Here is a 20039-nt window from a genome sequence, read left to right as displayed (position 1 = left end):
TACATTTAAAACAAGCAGTTAAAAAGTTAATATGAATCCAATTAGCTCTGTCTCATAACATGATGGCTCATGAGTTAAAAGAAAAAAGAAAGAACAAAACCTGCCTATCAGATACTGAATTTATAAACTAATCAACTATGTCCTATATATTCTGTGTGCTCAATTGCTCAGTTGTGGCTGATTCTTTGTGGCCTCATGGACTGTAGCCTCTCAGGCTCCTCTGTCCATGGGATTTCCCAGGCAATAGTGGAGTGGATTGCCATTTCCTCCTCCAGGGGATCTTCCCGACCAAGGGATCAAACCCATGTTTCGTGTGTCTCCTTCATTGGCAGGCAGATTCTGTACCACTAACCCCACACAGACAGCCATAAAGTCTCCAATTTTTTCCTGAAATAATTTTACCGTTTTGATATATTATTGATGTGATCATCAAAGGCTTGTATATTGTTCTAGGTGTATGTGTGTAACTGCCTTGATTCTAATGATGACACACCAATGGAGAGATCTTTGATTTACCTTAATTTTCAGATATGTCAGTATGTCTTTTCCTCTTTCCCCAGCAGCAGCTCTTCTCTGTCAAACTCTCCCAGCTGGGCATTTTGGGAAAGCAGCCAGCTCTAGGGCTAATGTGTTTCTGCTGTTATCTGACACTGATGCTGCTTCATAGAGGCAGCAATGAAGATAAGCCCTAATTGGATGTATTTTTAAGACAAACCTTTTAGTTACTCAGAACAGAGCTCCCCTAATTAGCTTCCTTTCTCCTCTGTCTGGCTGTGCAAGGACCACACGGATGTGGAAACGCAGGATTTGGAGGGGACTCAAGGGCAGTGGCAGGACAGCTGGAGGGCATTCATGGTGAACTCAGGAAACACACTCCAGCAGACAGGCCGGGAGCTGTCTTGCCAGGAGAGCAAGGCAAGTGAAGGATGCTGAGAGGATCAAATGTGACACGAAGCTCCGGCAATATCCAGGGTATGAGACCAATATCCACACTCCAAAGGAGAGAGAAGGTATGAGCTGGTGCTTAAGGAGAAAGAACTAATCCTTTGTAATGGCCATTGTCTTGTTCCAATGGAACTATATTTCTCCAATATATTTGAACCATAGTTTAGGACTGAGATATTTGAAAATATTTGAACCATAGTTTAGGACTGAGGGTTTGAAGTTGCATTCTTTAATGTATTATCCTCGCCTTAGAGAAAAATCTATTTAAATGCCTACCCACTTTAAGTTATTCACAAGATTTCCATAGCCACTGAGAAGGGGCTATGCTTAGCAAAAGGAACAGGCTTAGAGGTCTTGATGATGAAGGAAAAAAAAAAAAAAAAGAAAGGAGCAGAGTAGGAAAACATTTCTTTCTGGCTTTCCTTTCGGAAATGGAATTAGAAATGAGACATAATAAGTTAATCACTTCCCTTTGGTTGGAAGTAGGTCTGCCATCATTACCTCATGCTCCCTAGGGCTTGCCAGTTCCTGGGTTCATGTGAGCGTGATTTAATATTGAGGGTATGAGGATTAATGCCCCTGTGACAGATCCATCTGGGCCATATTGCATTAGTCCTGCAGTCAATTAGAAGGGTGAGCCTGGGTTGGGGTCGGTTCGGTGGCGGTAGTGGGAGAAGAGAAAGCAGAGATGAAGCAGCTGCATCTTAAGGAAGTCAGGCTCTCCTTCTGGCCCCTTGATTTGGCTTCCAGGTGATTGTCATGGAGCCATCTGTTCCCATGGTTGCTCCCTGATCCTAGAAACTTTATCTAAGCTTCTGACATGAGGATTTACTTTCACAGGGAGTTTGCATTTGAGCTCTGTTTTATAAAATTACATAAGCCATGATTTGGGGGATGCCGGCACCATTATTTGGAAATTTACTTGCTTACATTGATAAGTAAGTGACTGATTTACTTAACAGGTTGGAGGCCAAATTTTCGAAATCAGAGGCTGAACAGGCAACAGTAGCCTAGGGACAGATGTTTTTCTCTTTTCTTTTTTTTTGATTTCTTGAGTGATTATACTGCTGTGTGTAAATCTGGCCTCTTCCATGCAGGCTCCCGTCTGTACTCTTTTATGTGTAGGGATACATCTTCCAGGAAATAGTCTCTCTTTATGATATTAACCTCAAGGGGCAAGTTGACTGGGCTTCCCAGGTGGGTTGGCGGTAAAGAATCCACCTGCCAATGCAGGAGATGCGGGTTTGATCCCTAGGTCAGAGGGATCCCCTGGAAGAGGAAATGGAAAACCCACTCCAAATTCTTGCCTGGGAAATCCCAGGGACAGAGGAACTTGGTGGGCTACAGTCAGTTATAAAACTAATTTAGTTTATAACTACTGTTTTATATTAGTTTATAACTAATTTTTATACTAATATAACTAATACTGTTATAAAACTAACTTAGTTCTATGAAGTAATAGGTTTGAGTTCAGGTATGAAAATTTACAAGTTAATGACTTCACAAAGTAAAGGTGTCCATTTGACTTTCTTTCTCCTTTTCTGTGACCCTGGGAACATGGTCCCCCATAACCACAGTGGGCAAAATGCTGATGCTTTCTTTGCAGCCACAGAACCAGAGCAGGACTGGCTTTAGAGAAGTGACAGGGACTTCACTTGGGGATAGAGGTAGATGCCACGGAAGCACTGTGGCAGAGCTAGTGGTCACTTAATTCTATACCCCCTGCTAAATTTCCCAGCCTCCTTTGCCCTTGGTTAGGGCTTTATGACCAGTTTGGTCCAAAGGACTGTAGTTGAAAGTCAAATGTGTTATGTCAAAGTTAAGGCAGTTAAGAGTCTGTGCGCCTTTCCCTGTCTCTCTCTCTCTATTCATCCCCACGCTGATCTTTGTCGTCGTCATGTTAGTTACTTCAGTCATGTCTGACTCTCTGTGACCCCATGGACTATAGCCCGCCAGACTCTCCTTTCTGGATTTTACAGGCAAGCATACTGGAGTGGTTGCCATTTCTTTCTCCAGGGGATCTTTCCAACCCAGGGGTCAAACCCGGGTCTCCTGCATTGCAGACAGACTCTTTACTATCTGAGCCACCAGGGAAGCCCACCAATTATAAAGGCCATCTATTCCTGGTGGAATATCCATGAGCTGAAGGAAGGCAGTGTGTCCTCCGCTGGGCTTTATATTCTAGTGAGCAAGAAATAAAACCATTATATTAAGCTAAAAAAGAAGTGACAGGGATGTTGGAATGATATGCACAAAACACCTAATATTAGGGGAAATCAGAATTCTAGATTAGGATCTCTTCTTCAATGTGCTGAAGTCATTAATCTCGCGTAGACGAAAAGGCTGCGGCAACACAGACTTCTAGAAGATTTATGGATTTCTAATTGGAATGTCTCTATATCTATATGATTATGTGCAAAATACATAGAGCTTGGTTTATATAATGAAGTGTCCCTCGGTCACAGTGATCATAATTTCCTCCTTTCCTCCCTCCCTCCTTGTACTGACCTCAACCCCTGAGTTACTGGTCCACTTCTAATAGATTCTAATGCTGGACTTTAAAAAGCTCTGTAATTTTTATGTCATCCCCGGTAGGTACACCCAGTCCTAAAAGCTGCATACCTGATGGTTAGTCCTATCCACCGTATTGGCTGTGGAGGGGTGGTCTCTGGTGTTCTGACGAATTCGAGTGGAGTTTTGCTGCTCAATGGTGGAGGAAGTTGGGATACAGAACTCTCTGAAGCATCGTTTGAAGTTTTCATCCAGAAATGCATAAAGGACGGGGTTCAGGCAACTGTTGGTATAACCTAGAGCAATGCAGAAGTGCCAGGAAACGGTCTGGAAAGTAGTTTCCGGGATTGTGATCAAGGCTTTAATGATGACGTAGATGTGAATGGGCGTCCAGCAGACAATGAACACAGCCACAACCACCAGCACCATCCTGGTGATTCTTCGCAGGTTCCTGTCCTTTTCTTTGGAGCCAGAGAGCATGCGGACACTCTTGAGGCGTAAGATCATCAGCCCATAACACACTGTAATGATGAGGATAGGCATGATGAAGGCAAAGATGAAAACACAGATTTTCAGCAGGTTTTCCCAGTACCACGTTGGGTGAGAGAATGTTAGTGTACAATCTATGGAACCTAGAGAAAAAGAATTATAAGGAGGAATTAGCAGGAACATTTAATGCTATCATCAGGTGTTAATATTGCCATTTTGCTTTCTAATTTATAGCCTTGACCCGAGTTAACTTATGGCTCTTGCTACACAAATCCTGGAAGGAAGATTTAAAGAATTCATGGAAAAAAACTCAGATCTCTCTTGATTTTTCCAAATATGTCATTTGGTTGTCCACTTTGATGATGTTATGTATCTCTCGCCACAAGCTAGATTCTCTATGGAGTCTAAGTTGACATAAAAATATAATCACTGTCCAGACTCTACAGGGGTTTCCAGCTACTGGGTGCCTTCACTCCACTTTTTTTTCTCTTGTTCTGGCTTCCTGAAGAGCTTGTGGGATCTCAGTTTTCCTACCCAGGGCACCACAGTGAAAGTGCCAAGCCCTAAGCAATGGACCAGCAGCAAATTCCCTTAACTCCTCTTTTTGATGCGTGGTTTATCATTCTGAAATAAGGTCTAAAAAGATACACTTGTCATGTAGGCAGTCACTTGACATTTTCAAACAAGCCTCCACTTAATGTTCTTTGGGTCTAAGCTCTAATTACTCTTTAAAGGTCTGTGTTCTTATGCTGCCATCGTTTGGATGAAGTGAGTGCAGAAGAATCAGGAATGGATAGATTTTGGTTTATATTCTTTCTAAATTGTTCACTGGACTTAAAATTTTAGGGGAAAATTCCTATTTCAAAATATTCAAAAGTATTTTATGAGAAAGAATCATGAAAACTACAGTTTGCATAGCCTGGACCACTCTGTAATCTACTTGGCTCATGGCGTCACCAACATATCTATCTGTATACTCTCCATTCCCGAGGCCCGCAGCATCACTAACCTTGCCGGTACTTTGTCGTTGCCATGAACATCACAGGCAGACCAATGGCTGAAGAGAGGATCCAGTTGCAGATGTTGATGATCTTGGCATTACGGGGAGTGCGGAAATCCAGGGCCTTGACAGGATGGCAGACTGCAATGTAGCGATCCACACTCATGGTGCAGAGGGTGAATATGCTGGTGAACATATTGTAGTAATCTATGGAGATCACAATCTTGCACAGGATGGTTCCAAACGGCCATGTTCCCATCAGGTAATTGACACTCTGGAAAGGCAGGGTACTGGTTGCCAGGGCATCTGCCAGGGCGAGGTTGAAAATATAGATGTTGGTGGCAGTCTTCATTTTGGTGTACCTAGTAGATGAGGGAAAAGCAGTTGCAGAGTCAGAAAAAAACCCCATCAGTGTGAAATGCAATGAAGTTTTTAGTAAAAAAAAATTGAAAACTGAAAGGCAAAAAGCAAACAACCCTTCCAAATCCAAAGCAAAAACAATTGCAAGGATTAGTGGAAAGCATCTGATTAGATATAAACTCTTTCAGAGTACTGCTGTTGCTGCTAAGTCGCTTCAGTCATGTCTGACTCTGCGCGACCCCATAGATGGCAGCCCGCCAGGCTCCCCCATCCCTGGGATTCTCCAGGCAAGAACACTGGAGTGGGTTGCCATTTCCTTCTCCAATGCATGAAAGTGAAAAGTGAAAGTGAAGCCGCTCAGTTGTGTCCGACTCTTCGCGACCCCATGGGCTGCAGCCTACCAGGGTCCTCCATCCATGGGATTTGCCAGGCAAGAGTACTGGAGTGGGGTGCCATTGCCTTATCCGCTTTCAGAGTACTAGGTTGGCCATTTATAATCATGTGCCTATTTCTCTACTTATCTGTTTTGCTATCTGTAAAATGGTTATAAGAATAGCTGCCATACTGATTTATTGGTTTATTTGCTTTTTTAAAAAAATGTACCAGGCACTGTGATAAGTGTAATAGACTCAGGGAGCACTCAGTCAAGTATCTACACAGTGGGTAATAATACATTTAATTCTAAGTAAGTAGGAGAAAAATTTCAGATATACAACTAAAACTACGGAACAATGTAATTGTACAAGAGTATATATATGTGTGTGTGTGTGTGTGTGTGTGTGTGCTTGCCAGGCGGCTCAGTGGTAAAGAATCTGCCTGCCAATGCTGGAGACGTGGGTTTGATCTCTGAAGAGGCAAACTAATTTGATTGTGGTGTGCTTGTGAGCTAAGTCACTCAGTCATGTCTGACTCTTTGTGACCCATGGCCTGTAGCCCGCCAGGCTCTTCTGTCTATGGGATTCTCCAGGCAAGATTAATGGAGGGGGTTGCTATTTCCTTCTCCAGGGGATCTTCCCATCCCAAATCTTCTGTAGTAAAAAATCAAAAATGAAATAAAAGATACGACTTTTAAGACCTTTGAGTAATTGACCTTGATGCTCAAGAAGTTTTAAACTTTTTGATGTTGTTTATTAGCAGAAATTTCTCCCTCAAAGCAGAAAGAAAACAAAAATAAACCAACCTCCCCAAACCTTGCTAGCTAAACCATAGCACACTCGACTGCATTAGTCCCCGTCTCAGGCAATAGACATACATTCCACAGCTTATCTTTAGTACAATGCTTTATGTTAAATAATCAGTTTCTTTACTGTCAGTTTATGACTCATCATACTTCTAACCTTTTCTTCAGGCTCATCTTAGCCCTACGTGTTTATTAATGTATGATTATTTCAGTTAAAAAAGCCTTTCCTCCTTTAGAATGAGATGTTTTGTGAAACAAAATTAGGTTAGAGTCTCACATCATAAAAGAAAAAGTAAATATTTGTCTATAAAAGTTATTTCACTTGGCATCTTACGGGAACAATGATGTTTCATTTTCTCCATTTATTCAAAGATCCTTCCTCTACAGACAGGCAGTATTCTTATCTCAGTTACTCACACTTTGAATCACAGCAACATATAAAAAGGGGTTCAGCAGTTTCCAAAATATGTGAATGAATAATACAAGACTAAAGGTCTGAGAATTCCAGTTGCCTCCAGTATAGCCTCAAAGGCTTCAATCTAAAACAATAGTCTGATCAGAAAGGGGGTCATGCTGTCCAGCAAACATGAGCTTTTCATTTTGTTCTGTTCTATGTGGTGGTATGAACATTGCCCCCGGAAAGTGACATGAATGATTAGACTCACACTACAAGCTATCGGAGTGTGTACACCAGAGTTAGCAAGCGTGCCAAAGAAGGGAGCCAAAGGAAGGGCCACCTTTCTTGTTCAGTTTACCTGGGTGGGTCTGAGTTGAACTCCTGGATGTCAACACACAATCCTTCACCCATCCTTCAGGCCTTTTACTTCTTACCAAGTCATAGATGAATTTGGTGGCGAAGTGGACAAAACAAACTGGGAGGGATAGGTGACATATTCCCAGAGTGTCTCCCCTGGACTATAGGGCCTTCCTGACGTTGATCGTTCCTGCTGTAGTCACTGAATTGGGTCTTTTCCTCTAGGTAGTGGGCCAAGCTATTTTTCTGCTTCCTAGTTATCCTATGGAAATTTTCCTAGTATGTATTTCTGAAATTTTGTTCTAAGTGATATAGTAGCTTATTTGCAATATGAATCCAAATGAATTGCCATAAAACTATTTAAAAAATATATTCTCAGAACCTTCAACGATTGATCCAACAGAGTGATTTTTATGGAGCTTTCAGGTGATATTTTAGGGAAAGGGCATCAGGAAGCTCATTTCATGGGCAGCTCATCTATTCTTCTGTGCTCCATATATATCTTTTGTTTGTAAATGTCCTTCCTTGTTTGTGGCTATAATTCCTATTTATTTTCAAACCCGTTCTTCAAGCTATTTCCCCAGTTACCAAAACCTCATTGAATTTTGACCCACATGTACTAAATGAAGCCACCCTGAATTAACTACTTTTGCAGAGATAGGCTTTGTAAACCTTTTGTTATTCTATTGTGTTTTTGAGTTAATTCTTGAGTTGTGATGACCCTGTCTTTGTCCAAAAACAAAAAAGATCAAGGATGCATGAAAAGAGGATGAACTTCTCTGGTGGCTCAGTGGTCAAGAATCCATCTGCCAGTGCAGGAGACAGAAGAGATGCAGGTTCAATCTCTGGGTTCGGAAAATCCCCTGAAGGAGGAAATGGCAACCCATTTCAGTATACTTGCCTGTATAATCTCATGGACAGAAGATCTTTGTGGGCTACAGCCCATGGGGTCATAAGGGGTTGCAAAGAATCAGACACTACTTAGCATACACCTACCCCACCCACAATCCAGAATCCATCTTGCCAGTTTCGTATACCATCATGAACTTCACATGGCTCTCTACCTATTTTCAGTTCAATTCAATTCAGTCACTCAGTCGTGTCCAATTCTTTGCGACCCCATGAACCACAGCACACCAGGCCTCCCTGTCCATCACCAACTCCTGGAGTCCACTCAAACTCATGTCCATTGAGTTGGTGCTGCGATCCAACCATCTCATCCTCTGTTGTCCCCTTCTCCTTCTGCCCTCAATCTTTCCCAGCACCAGGGTCTTTTCAAATGAGTCAGCTCTTTGCATCAAGTGGCCAAAGTATTGGAGTTTCAGCCTCAGCATCAGTCCTTCCAATGAACACCCAGGACTGATATCCTTTAGGATGGACTGGTCGGATCTCCTTGCAATCCAAGGGACTCTCAAGAGTCTTCTCCAACACCACAGTTCAAGAGCATCAATTCTTCAGCACTCAGCTTTCTTAACAGTCCAACTCTCACATCCATACATGACTACTGGAAAAACCATAGCCTTGACTAGATGGACCTTTGTTGACAAAGTAATGTCTCTGCTTTTTAATATGCTGTCTAGGTTGGTCATAACTTTCCTTCCAAGGAGTAAGCATCTTTTAATTTCATGGCTGCAATCACCATCTTCAGTGATTTTGGAGCCCCCCAAAATAAAGTCTGATACTGTTTCCACTGTTTCCCCATCTATTTGCCATGAAGTGATGGGACTGGATGCCATGATCTTTGTTTTCTGAATGTTGAGCTTTAAGCCAACTTTTTCACTCTCCTCTTTCACCTTCATCAAGAGGCTCTTTAGTTCCTCTTCACTTTCTGCCTTAAGAGTGGTATCATCTGCACATCTGAGGTGATTGATATTTCTCCCAGCAATCTTGATTCCAGCTTGTGCTTCTTCCAGCCCAGCGTTTCTCATGATGTACTCTGCATATAAGTTAAATAAGTAAGGTGACAATATACAGCCTTGACATACTCCTTTCCCTATTTGGAACCAGTCTGTTGTTCCATGCCCAGTTCTAGCTATTGCTTCCTGACCTGCATACAGGTTTCTTGAGAGGCAGGTCAGGTGGTCTGGTATTCCCATCTCTTTCAGAATTTTCCACAGTTTATTGTGATCCACATAGTCAAAGGCTTTGGCCTAGTCAATAAAGCAGAAGTAGATGTGTTTCTGGAACTCTCTTGCTTTTTTGATGATCCAGTGGATGTTGGCTATTTGATCTCTGGTTCCTCTGCCTTTTCTAAAACCAGCTTGAACATCTGGAATTTCATGGTTCACGTATTGGTGAAGCCTGGCTTGGAGAATTTTGAGCATTATTGTTTTAGCATGTGAGATGAGTGCAATTGTACAGTAGTTTGAGCGTTCTTTGGCATTGCCTTTCTTTGCGATTGGAATGAAAACTGACCTTTTCCAGTCCTGTGGCCACTGCTGAGTTTTCCAAATTTGCTGGCATATTGAGTGCAGCACTTTCACAGCATCATCTTTCAGGATTTGAAATAGCTCAACTGGAATTCCATCGTCTCAACTAGCTTTGTTCATAGTGATGCCTCCTAAGTCCCACTTGACTTCACATTCCAGAATGTCTGGCTCTAGGTGAGTGTGAGTGATCACACCATCATGATTATCTGGGTCATGAAGATCTTCTTTGTACAGTTCTTCTGTGTATTCTTAAATTTTTAAGGAGTTCACAATAGAACCAATTGGGATGTACAGGATGTTTTTATCTTTTGGGGGGCTTATTTTTTACCCTTTGATGTTTTTGACAAATGGAGTTTTTCTTTTTTCTCTTTTACTCTTTATCTGTGAAGAAGAAAGCTATCTAACTCTGTGAAGATTCAATGAGCCCCTTTTCTATGTTCAGCACTGTGCTTGGATACTTTTTCACATCTGTCATGACTTTCATATCCACTTACCCTCATGTAGAAAAATTCACAGTTTTAATAGAGAAAAAAACCTCAGAGTGTCATCTTTTGATACTCATGATTAATTGGATAAATCAAATGAAATAAAGTCACTTGTCCTACATTTCAGGTTGTTATTTAGAAGAAGAAAGTAGACATATGAGTACCAACCTGAATCTCTCTTCTATTATCTAGACCATTCTGTTGTCTCAGGCAAATGTGTGTATGTGTGTTTGTGTGTTTGTGTGTGTGTGTGTGTGTGAGAGAGAGAGAGAGGGATTGAAAACAACCAAAACCTATGATACACTCTCATCAGGCATTAACACAGAAAGAGAGTATATATTAGTTTATTATTTTCTGTTAAGCTCTCCACTAGCTTAGTGGAGCAAACAAGAGATTTCGGACTGTACTATAAAATATTCTAAAACATTTTATTTACATTTATTTCCCATGGATGGAGGAGCCTGGTAGGCTGCAGTCCATGGGGTCGCTAGGAGTCGGACATGACTGAGCGACTTCACTTTCACTTTTCACTTTCATGCCTTGGAGAAGGAAATGGCAACCCACTCCAATGTTCTTGCTTGGAGAATCACAGGGACTGGGGAGCCTGGTGGGCTGCCGTCTCTGGGGTCGCACAGAGTTGGACACCACTGAAGCAACATAGCAGCAGCAGCAGCAAGTGGTCTTATGTGGTCAGTGACCAAATTTCCAATGAGTTTATGTTAGCAAAATGAGACAGGAGTATTCTTAGATCTCTGAGCCCTGCAGGCAGAAAAATGACTATTGTTTGCTAATTTGCCTCAGAAGAGAAGACCAAGCTAGGTTTACAGGAAATTAAACAAAGACACACTGCCTCTTTCTCCTCCTGTATCACCAGAGTCTAACAACCATGGGTCTTTTTGATTGAATGGTGCTCTCTCTTCATCTACACCTACTTTTTTTGCTGTTGTTCTCTGTATTCCTACTTTCTTCTTACTCCATGATACATTAATGACAATCCAAGGGAAAAATAGCCTTCGAACGGAAAAAGGACAAAAATCTGCTTTCTTCAGGCAATGGATGTACTTTATAAATAGAAAATGTGAAATGAATAACTGATCTTGTTTTTAGTTTTGCATTTGGTGCTAGAAAAAATCAGAGTGAAATGTGTGGCTCCTTTTAATAATTGCATAGAATTCTAAAGGCACTAGAATCGAATATATTTCTATTGTACTGAGTCTCCGGTTAATCTCATCATTTCATTCTCTTTTGGCTTCCGATTTGCTTGTTTTCTTTTTCATTTCTCTTATTTTATTGCATGCATTTTAAAAGCCTCTTCAAATCCTCTTGTTGGAATTGGAAACTGAGGTGGAGGACTAGGAGAGAACAGGGAGGCACGTCAGTGCAGAGGAAAGAAAATGAAAGCAGAGACTTCCATTATGGCCAAGAGACTCTGTTTAATAATTTTTTGCATTATGCCTTTTGAAACTGCTTATTTCCTGCCTTTTTTTGTTTGTTTCTGATTTCTGAAAATTTTACTTCAGCACATTTGTCTCCTCAAAAGTTTGTATGAAAAAACATGTTTTTTCTTGATTCCCATATTCTGTGATAGATAACACTGATGTACTATAGAAAAATATGATGCTAAATCCTCTGATGTATGTAAACCATTGTCATTGAATGAAATATTCTTATCTGTGACTTTAGATTTTTATTTCCTGAAATATTGATTTTCATCTCTTTAGACCGAATTACTTGAAAAACAGTATTAGAACATCTACCTCAGCCTTTGCTTTCATAGATAACAATGTTTTATTTTTATCCTAAAGGACTGGTTTTTAAAATTTAGAAACAATTTAGCTTTCAAGTTTGAGAGTGCTAAGAGAAAAGGAAATTCTCTTATTTTAGAATCTGAAAGTTTTGGACATAAAAAATAATCAAATGTGTTACCACTAATATCAAATTTTGATATATCCCTAGGCATTTCTTTAATATTGAAGGAACAACAAGGAAAACTTCAAAATATAATAAAACAATTCTATCAATGTCAATATTAGAAAATTGCTTTTTGAAGAAGCTCAAGCATATGCTGTAGAATATACATTTTTAGAGTATAGACTATCAGTAGAATTATCGTCTACTGCACTGAGTGCAGCAGACACAAAAATTTTGGTGATGATATTGTGATATAACCACTCAATGCAAGTATAATATGAAAGACAGCATGAACAGAAAAATTTAAAACCATAATAGATTATCCATTCAGCATAGAATTCAGCATAGAATTACTGGGCACCAGTAAATGAAACTGAATACAGGAAAAAGGGCTTGGGTTATTTTATTTTTTTATGGTAAGATGAAACAAATTTTTTACGGGAACCAATGGCTTTTGAAGTAAAAGTGAACATGGAATATTCCTTTTTGCCTTGTTATTCGGTTGTCAAATTGAGAAGAACTTTGGTCATAGAAAGTCATGGAGTGATGAGAAGTGAGATCTGAGAGGGGCTTTGAGGGCTACATCATTTGATCACCTTCTTTTATGGTGGAAGAAACTAAGCATAGAGAGATGTACAAATGTTTGAGACCTTTTCTCTGCCCTTCCCTAGGCTCCATTTAAAACTGAAATGACCTTCTGTGCAGTAACTGCATTGTGTGCCATGTGTATTTCTGGATGTGCATTGCTGATATACTCAGCCACTATGTAGCTAAAGTGAGGTAGGCATGCAAAGGTTTTTAATCTTCTTTTCAAAGATGCCCATGCTGGGAGTGTACTGGGAATTTTGAGATATTTTCTCATTATACTGAATGTGGTAACAGAACCATATATTTTAAGGAGAACCAAGTTTGCTCCTTTTCCTTTGTTTTACTCTCCTACAATCCATGATTTAAGCCTATCAATTCCATGTAGTTGACTTACAACCTCTCTCTCAAGTTCCATCACTATGTTTCCAGGTTTTTTGGGGGACATCTGTAATTTTCTCAAGTGCAGTGTCTCAGTTCAGTTCACTTCAGTGGCTCAGTCATGTCCGACTCTTTGCAACTCCATGAATCACAGCACACCAGACCTCCCTGTCCATCACCAACTCCGGGAGTTCACTCAGACTCAAGTCCGTCGAGTCAGTGATGCCATCCAGCCATCTCATCCTCTGTCCTCCACTTCTCCTCCTGCCCCCAACCCCTCCCAGCATCAGGGTCTTTTCCAATGAGTCAACTCTTCGCGTGAGGTGGCCAAAGTACTGGAGTTTCAGCTTTAGCATCATTCCTTCCAAAGAACATCCAGGACTGATCTCCTTCAGAATGGACTGGTTGGATCTCCTTGCAGTCCAAGGGACTCTCAAGAGTCTTCTCCAACACCACAGTTCAAAAGCATCAATTCTTCGGCACTCAGCTTTCTTCACAGTCCAACTCTCACATCCATACATGACCACTGGAAAAACCATACCCTTGACTAGACGAACCTTTGTTGGCAAAGTAATGTCTCTGCTTTTGAATATGCTATCTAGGTTGGTCATAACTTTCCTTCCAAGGAGTAAGCGTCTTTTAATTTCATGGCTGCAATCACCATCTGCAGTGATTTTGGAGCCCAGAAAAATAAAGTCTGACACTGTTTCCACTGTTTCCCCATCTATTTGCCATGAAGTGATGGGACCAGATGCCATGATCTTTGTTTTCTGAATGTTGAGCTTTAAGCCAACTTTTTCAGTCTCCTCTTTCACTTTCATCAAGAGGCTTTTGAGTTCCTCTTCACTTTCTGCCGTAAGGGTGGTGTCATCTGCATATCTGAGGTTATTGATATTTCTCCTGGAAATCTTGATTCCAGCTTGTGTTTCTTCCAGCCCAGAGTTTCTCATGATGTACTCTGCATATAAGTTAAATAAACAGGGTGACAATATACAACCTTGATGTACTCCTTTCCCTATTTGGAACAAGTGTGTTTTTCCATGTCCAGTTCTAACTGTTGCTTCCTGACCTGCATATAGGTTTCTCAAGGTCAGGTGGTCTGGTATTTCCATCTCTTGAAGAATTTTCCACAGTTTATTGGGATCCACACAGTTAAAGGCTTTGGCATAGTCAATAAAACAGAAGTAGATGTTTTTCTGGAACTCTCTTGCTTTTTCCATGATCCAGTGGATGTTGGCAATTTGATCTCTGGTTCCTCTGCCTTTTCTAAAACCAGCTTGAATATCTGGAAGTTCACGGTTCAAGTATTGCTGAAGCAATGTCTCAAAGGGTGCTTATTCTTTCTTATGTACTACAAACACCACGACCATCGCCATCATAACAATCAGTAATAGCAAAATAACCAATAACATCACTGAAGAAGATGTAACGAATGGAGAGCTGAGATAATTAGAAAGGCAAAAGCTAATTATATTTTTAGAAATAGGGAGTAAAGGAGGAAGGGTAAAATAGAACTCACAAATTTCAGCATGTAAGAATGGATAGATAGTAATATCATTATTTAGCAGAGAAGGAGAAGAAGAAAAGGAGATTTGGTTTTGATAAAGAGTTCAATTTTGAGTGTATTATGTCATGTAACAAAAGAAACATGACTATTATACCTGAATATATGTTTGCAGTTCAGCTGGGCAATTTATTTATAAGTCATCAAGCTCTAGATGGTATTTCCAATCATGGAAGTGGATGAAATTGCCTTTCTGTATGATGAAAAATGTGAAGAATGTTGAAGGCAGAGAAGAACAAAGTTTCATAAAGGGACAGAAAAGAAGAGAGGGAGAGAGGAAGGGAGAGAAGGAGAGAGGATATGAAGATGTTATATAATGATACAATACTTCAGGATGTGAATGAGAAAGAAATGAATTTTTAAAATGTCAGAGCCAGAAGCTAGTCTGTGGAAAAGTCTTCTAATCAGAGGACACAATTTTGTAAATCAGGGATTTGATTTTTATCAATATCCAAGAAAATGGCTCTTTTCCATTATTATTATATTTGATTATACAACATAAAATGCATTTATTCATAGACCATAATATTGATGTCAATTGTTTGAAATAGAATTTATCAGAATTCTTGCTTCTGAAAGAACAAGTTTGTAGCAATACCACCGCTATGAGTATGTCTATATGTGAACTCATATATTTTATATAGTCGAATATACTAAATCACATTTATACCTAATTTCCTTATAAATCTTATAGCTCATATAAGAAAGAAATTTGATAGAAATTTCCCCAAATTTAATAATATTAAAAATTTACATTACAATTTCTATATAAACTTGTAGAATGGGAAGACATTTTTCTATAGTCTTAATAAAAATAAATTTTGATCAACAAAGCTAGAGAAAAATTAAATTATTTTTCTACTTTCCTATAGAAAATGATAAGGCAAAATTGTCAAAAACTTTAAAATATCTACCAACCTATGAATGGTATATAACGTGTCATCATTTTAATTAAAATTTTAATGATTATAGGTTGAAATAATTTAATGTATTCCTTGATGAGTCATATTGCCTCTGTATTAATTTGTTTTTACTCTTTGCCCATTTTTTAAATCATGTTTTTCTTATTGACTTGTTAGAGATTAAAATGGATACTGTAAATATTTTTTTCAGGCTGCTAGTGTTTAATTTTATTCATCATGGTTTTCTGTTTCTTAAAACTGTCAAATTTAATTCCTGTATGGTGTGTGTATGTATGTGTTTTGCATCTATTTTTCATAAAGACTTTTCTTATTATGTGGTTGTTGAAACATTTTTGAAATTTCCTTTTAATAATTTAAAAATATAGATTTTCTTCAGAATGTATTTTTGATTTTTTAAAAAATGCAGTGCTTGCTTATTGTAAAAATAAATAATATAGAAAAGCACAAAGGAAACAAAATGGAATGCTATAATCTGGAGATAGTGTTTTGGCTAACATCCTTCTAAACTTCTTATACATGAGAAGAGTAACATTCATTTGTAGTGGCTACTGGCCTGGCGTTGCACTAAGCAAATTTATAACATTGAGGGGAGAGGCACTTTATCATCCCCATTTTACAGATGAGCAAACTAAGCCTCAGAGATCCGATACTTTACTCAAAGTTATAAAGCCCGTAAGTGACAGAACTGGAGTTACTGTTCACCGGGTCTGTTCACTCACCCATGCTGCCTCCCTGTAACACACAGAGAATTCCTCAGGTAGAATTTGAGTCTTGCAGCTCTTCCAAGCCCAGCACATAGGAGACACTAAAAAAATGCTTATTTTATTTGGTTATCTAAAAAATGTATTTGATCTGTACCAAAAAAACAGCTGAACATAACTTTATCCTTGGGATGAAAAACGACAATTCCTCTCCTCCTGTCACATTTCTATTGTTCATGGGGTCATTTTCAGCATTTGTCACTTCCCTCTGAATTTATAATTTGAGAGTAAAGTTATCAGTAACCCTTAACACTACTGATCTTGCTGTTTCATCATTTACTCTTTTCAAAAGGAGTAACTTATCCAGTTTATGTGTTTAGAATAAAGAGTTGCTCATGTACAGCTCTGCCACTTTTCCTCTCTCTCTCTGAAATTCAACTGCTAAAAGGGAACATGTTATATTCCACTGATACAGGTTCCAAATTGTAAAGGGGCTGGTCCCCACACAGGGAGGTTGCCAGTGGGCCAGGCCTGTGGGATACTATATTTCATTCTGGGTTTATAATTAAGAAGCCATTATTATTGCATAACTATGTCACAGCAGCTAAGTATTTTTCAGTAATAAAGTTGACTTTTTTGCTGATTAATTGTGAGCTATCTCTCAGTTGGTTCAAACAGCAGAGAAAGTAGGAGTGACGTTTAGTAGGACTGTTTAAACATTCATATTGCCTACTGGGAACTTATCTATAATTTTCAAAAATTTATTTCACTGATTTATTGATTTTTAACTTGTGCTCCAAAATCACTGCAGATGGTGATTGCAGCCATGAAATTTAAAGATGCTTACTCCTTGGAAGGAAAGTTATGACCAACCTAGATAGCATATTCAAAAGCAGAGACATTACTTTGCCAACAAAGGTCCATTTAGTCAAGGCTATGATTTTTCCAGTGGTCATGTATGGATGTGAGAGTTGGACTGTGAAGAAAGCTGAGCGCCAAAGAATTGATGCTTTTGAACTGTGGTGTTGGAGAAGACTCTTGAGAGTCCCTTGGACTGCAAGGAGATCCAACCAGTCCATTCTGAAGGAGATCAGCCCTGGGATTTCTTTGGAAGGAATGATGCTAAAGCTGAAACTCCAGTACTTTGGCCACCTCATGCGAAGAGTTGACTCACTGGAAAAGACTCTGATGCTGGGAGGGATTGGGGGCAGGAGGAAAAGGGGACGACAGAGGATGAGATGGCTAGGTGGCATCACCAACTCTATGGACGTGAGTTTGAGTGAACTCTGGGAGATGGTGAGGGACAGGGAGCCCTGCCATGCTGCAATTCATGGGGTCGCAAAGAGTAGGACACGACTGAGCAACTGAACTGAAGTGAAATGAACTTGTGTTCTTAAAAAAAAAAAAAAAAAAAAAAGATTTCTGAAAGGTGGAATAAAGGGGCCAAAGTAAAATCTTGTGCCTGTGTTCAGTCATCTTAAAAATGAAAGATTATTTTGTATTCACTTTGAGTATGTAATAAAGGCAAATCTTGTGCTATTTATGAACTTGAGAATAAATTTCAACCTTTTGTAAAGCTTGCACATGAAATCTTCATGCTATGTAATATATGTGTGGATTGTATTAGGATTACCTGTTTTGTTGTTTTTTTGTAAGTTTGTGGAGTATAACGAACAGACTCAACCTGTACTCTGCGATGTGTCTGTCTGAACGACAGGATCAATTCTCCTGACCCCAAAGCCCAGATCTGTATAATTTCTTTAAATTTGAAATTCCCATTCATCTCATGTTTTTAAAGTATTCCCTACTCCTTAAGAACAAATCAAAAATAAATGATACCTCCCCATCCCATGTCATCTTATCATTCCCTCATTGATCACCATTTTTTCCCCCTCCCCTATTGCCAAAGGAAAAGATCAGATGACATGTTAAAGTAGTGAGGCTGAATGATAGAAAGAAAAGAAGCCCCTGACAGATTTCAGGAAGCAAGTCTAGTTATTGACAGCTGGGTTGTGATATTTCTTTGTGGAACACAATTCTATAGAATATCAGCCTCAGACGAGGCTTCATGATTGATTGTGATACAATAAGACAAAAACAGGTGGATTCTATAATCATGCCTGGTTAGAGATAAAACCAAAATCATTCAAAAAAACCATAAAAAAGGCAGACATCTCCCTTTCCTGGTTAACATTAAGTGACAATTTCTTATTAGTCAGTGATAACTCTAGCTCTACTCTGTTAATTCTGCCTCCTATATTAAAAAAATCTTTGATGCCCATGTGTCAAACTCCTCTTGTTCTGAGACAGCATCCTATCCAGACAGAACTCTGCTTTCTTGAAACCTCTTCCAAATCACCAAACAAAAATTAAAATCCCTGTGATTTTGCTGCAGCAAAATTAATGTCTAATTTCATTTGCCTCTAGGTATACTCCCAGTGGCTTTTGGCTGGTAGGCGTTGATTGTAGAGTGTGCTCCAATCAGGAGGGATCAGCAGCAGGCCAACAGCAATCAGCAACTGGGGGAAGCCTTAGGAATCTACCAGTGATGTCCATGGATCAGCTACAGGCTACTTGGAGGGCATGGTAGCTACAACAGCTGTCTGCGCCCTTGCAATCTTGGCAAATACATTTACCCAGTGTCTGCAGCAGGCAGAATCCATTCTTGGTGGACCTGGGGGCTTTGAGAGCTCACATTGGATACTATCTCAGCTTTTTTCAGGGCTCCTCGCTTCTCTCAGAGCCTACGATCATGCACTGCTTCCTTAGCTGCGTCCTCAGTGCTCCCGAGGTTAACTCCTCTCATCTGTGATGCGTTCCATCCCTACAGGCTGTTCAATGTGCGTCTTTAGGTCTAGATGTCCCCAAAGCAAAGACCTACTTGCCCAATTGTAGTCATCTGGTTTATATTTATCAGGTTTATTTTCAATATCTTTCAGAGATATTTTGAACTTAAAAATGATTATCTGGGGCTTCCCTGGAGGACAAGTGGTTAAGACTTTGCCTTGCAATGCATGATCCCTGACTGGAGACCTAAGATCCCACATTCCTTGAGGCCAAAAAATCAAAACATAAAACAGAAGCAATACACAAAAAATTCAATGAAGACTTTAAAAATGGTCCACTTAGGGGAAAAAAATGTAAAATGACTATCTGATGTTCTTTTAATTAAAATCTTAAGTGTTAGGAGCTTAAGAAACAAAAATCTTACCTTCCATGGTAAGACTATACATTTGTGGCAATTTTCCAGTCATACCAATTGTTTACTTAATGTTAAGAGCAAGACCAACCCTATTTAAATGCTGTGCCAAGAGTGAGTAACTAAAACTACCTTGATTTTGTTCACTTTCTCCAAATTTGACTTCTTAATCACGTTAGGAGTAAGATACTTCAGCATAGCATAGTAGAAAGAATATTGGATTTTGAAATAGGATACACAGGTCTGAGGGTCTTCTCTGGTAGCTCAGCTGGTGAAAAATCCACCTACAATGCAGGAGATCCTGGTTCAACTGCTGGATCGGGAAGTCCTCTGGAGAAAGGATAGGCTACTCACTCCAGTATTCTTGGGCTTCCCTTGTGGCTCAGATGGTAAAGAATCTGCCTGAAGTGCAGGAGACCTGGGTTTGATCCCTGGGTTGGGAAGATCTCCTGGAGGAGGGCTTGGCAACCTACTCCAGTGTTCTTACCTGGAGAATCCCATGGATAGAGGAGCCTGAAGGGCTGCAGTCCATGGGATTGCAGAGTCAGACACGACTGAGCGACTAAGCAAAGCATAGCAAACAGATCTGAGCACCACGTCTTGTGACCTGGGGAAAGTGGCT

General features: G+C 39.8%; 1 protein-coding gene across 1 annotated transcript in view; it reads right to left on the bottom strand.

Annotated features, from left to right (window-relative positions):
• Nucleotides 1–3543: 3543 nt before the first annotated feature.
• OPRM1 (opioid receptor mu 1) overlaps nucleotides 3544–20039 on the bottom strand; it is a 39722-nt gene continuing 23226 nt past the window's right edge. The window contains exons 2-3 of the mRNA XM_086318446.1: nucleotides 4955–5307; nucleotides 3544–4088 (exon numbers count right to left, since the gene is read on the bottom strand). Of these exons, the coding sequence (XP_086174572.1) occupies nucleotides 3553–4088; nucleotides 4955–5307 (889 nt within the window). The 3' untranslated portion in view covers nucleotides 3544–3552. The remainder of the gene's footprint in view (nucleotides 4089–4954; nucleotides 5308–20039) is intronic.

This window comes from Bos grunniens, chromosome 9 (assembly GCF_055505025.1).
Source record: "Bos grunniens cultivar Pamir isolate PY7600 chromosome 9, Bosgru_T2T1.0, whole genome shotgun sequence".
Classification (NCBI taxonomy): Eukaryota; Metazoa; Chordata; class Mammalia; order Artiodactyla; family Bovidae; genus Bos; species Bos grunniens.
This window is presented reverse-complemented; position numbering and strand designations above follow the sequence as displayed.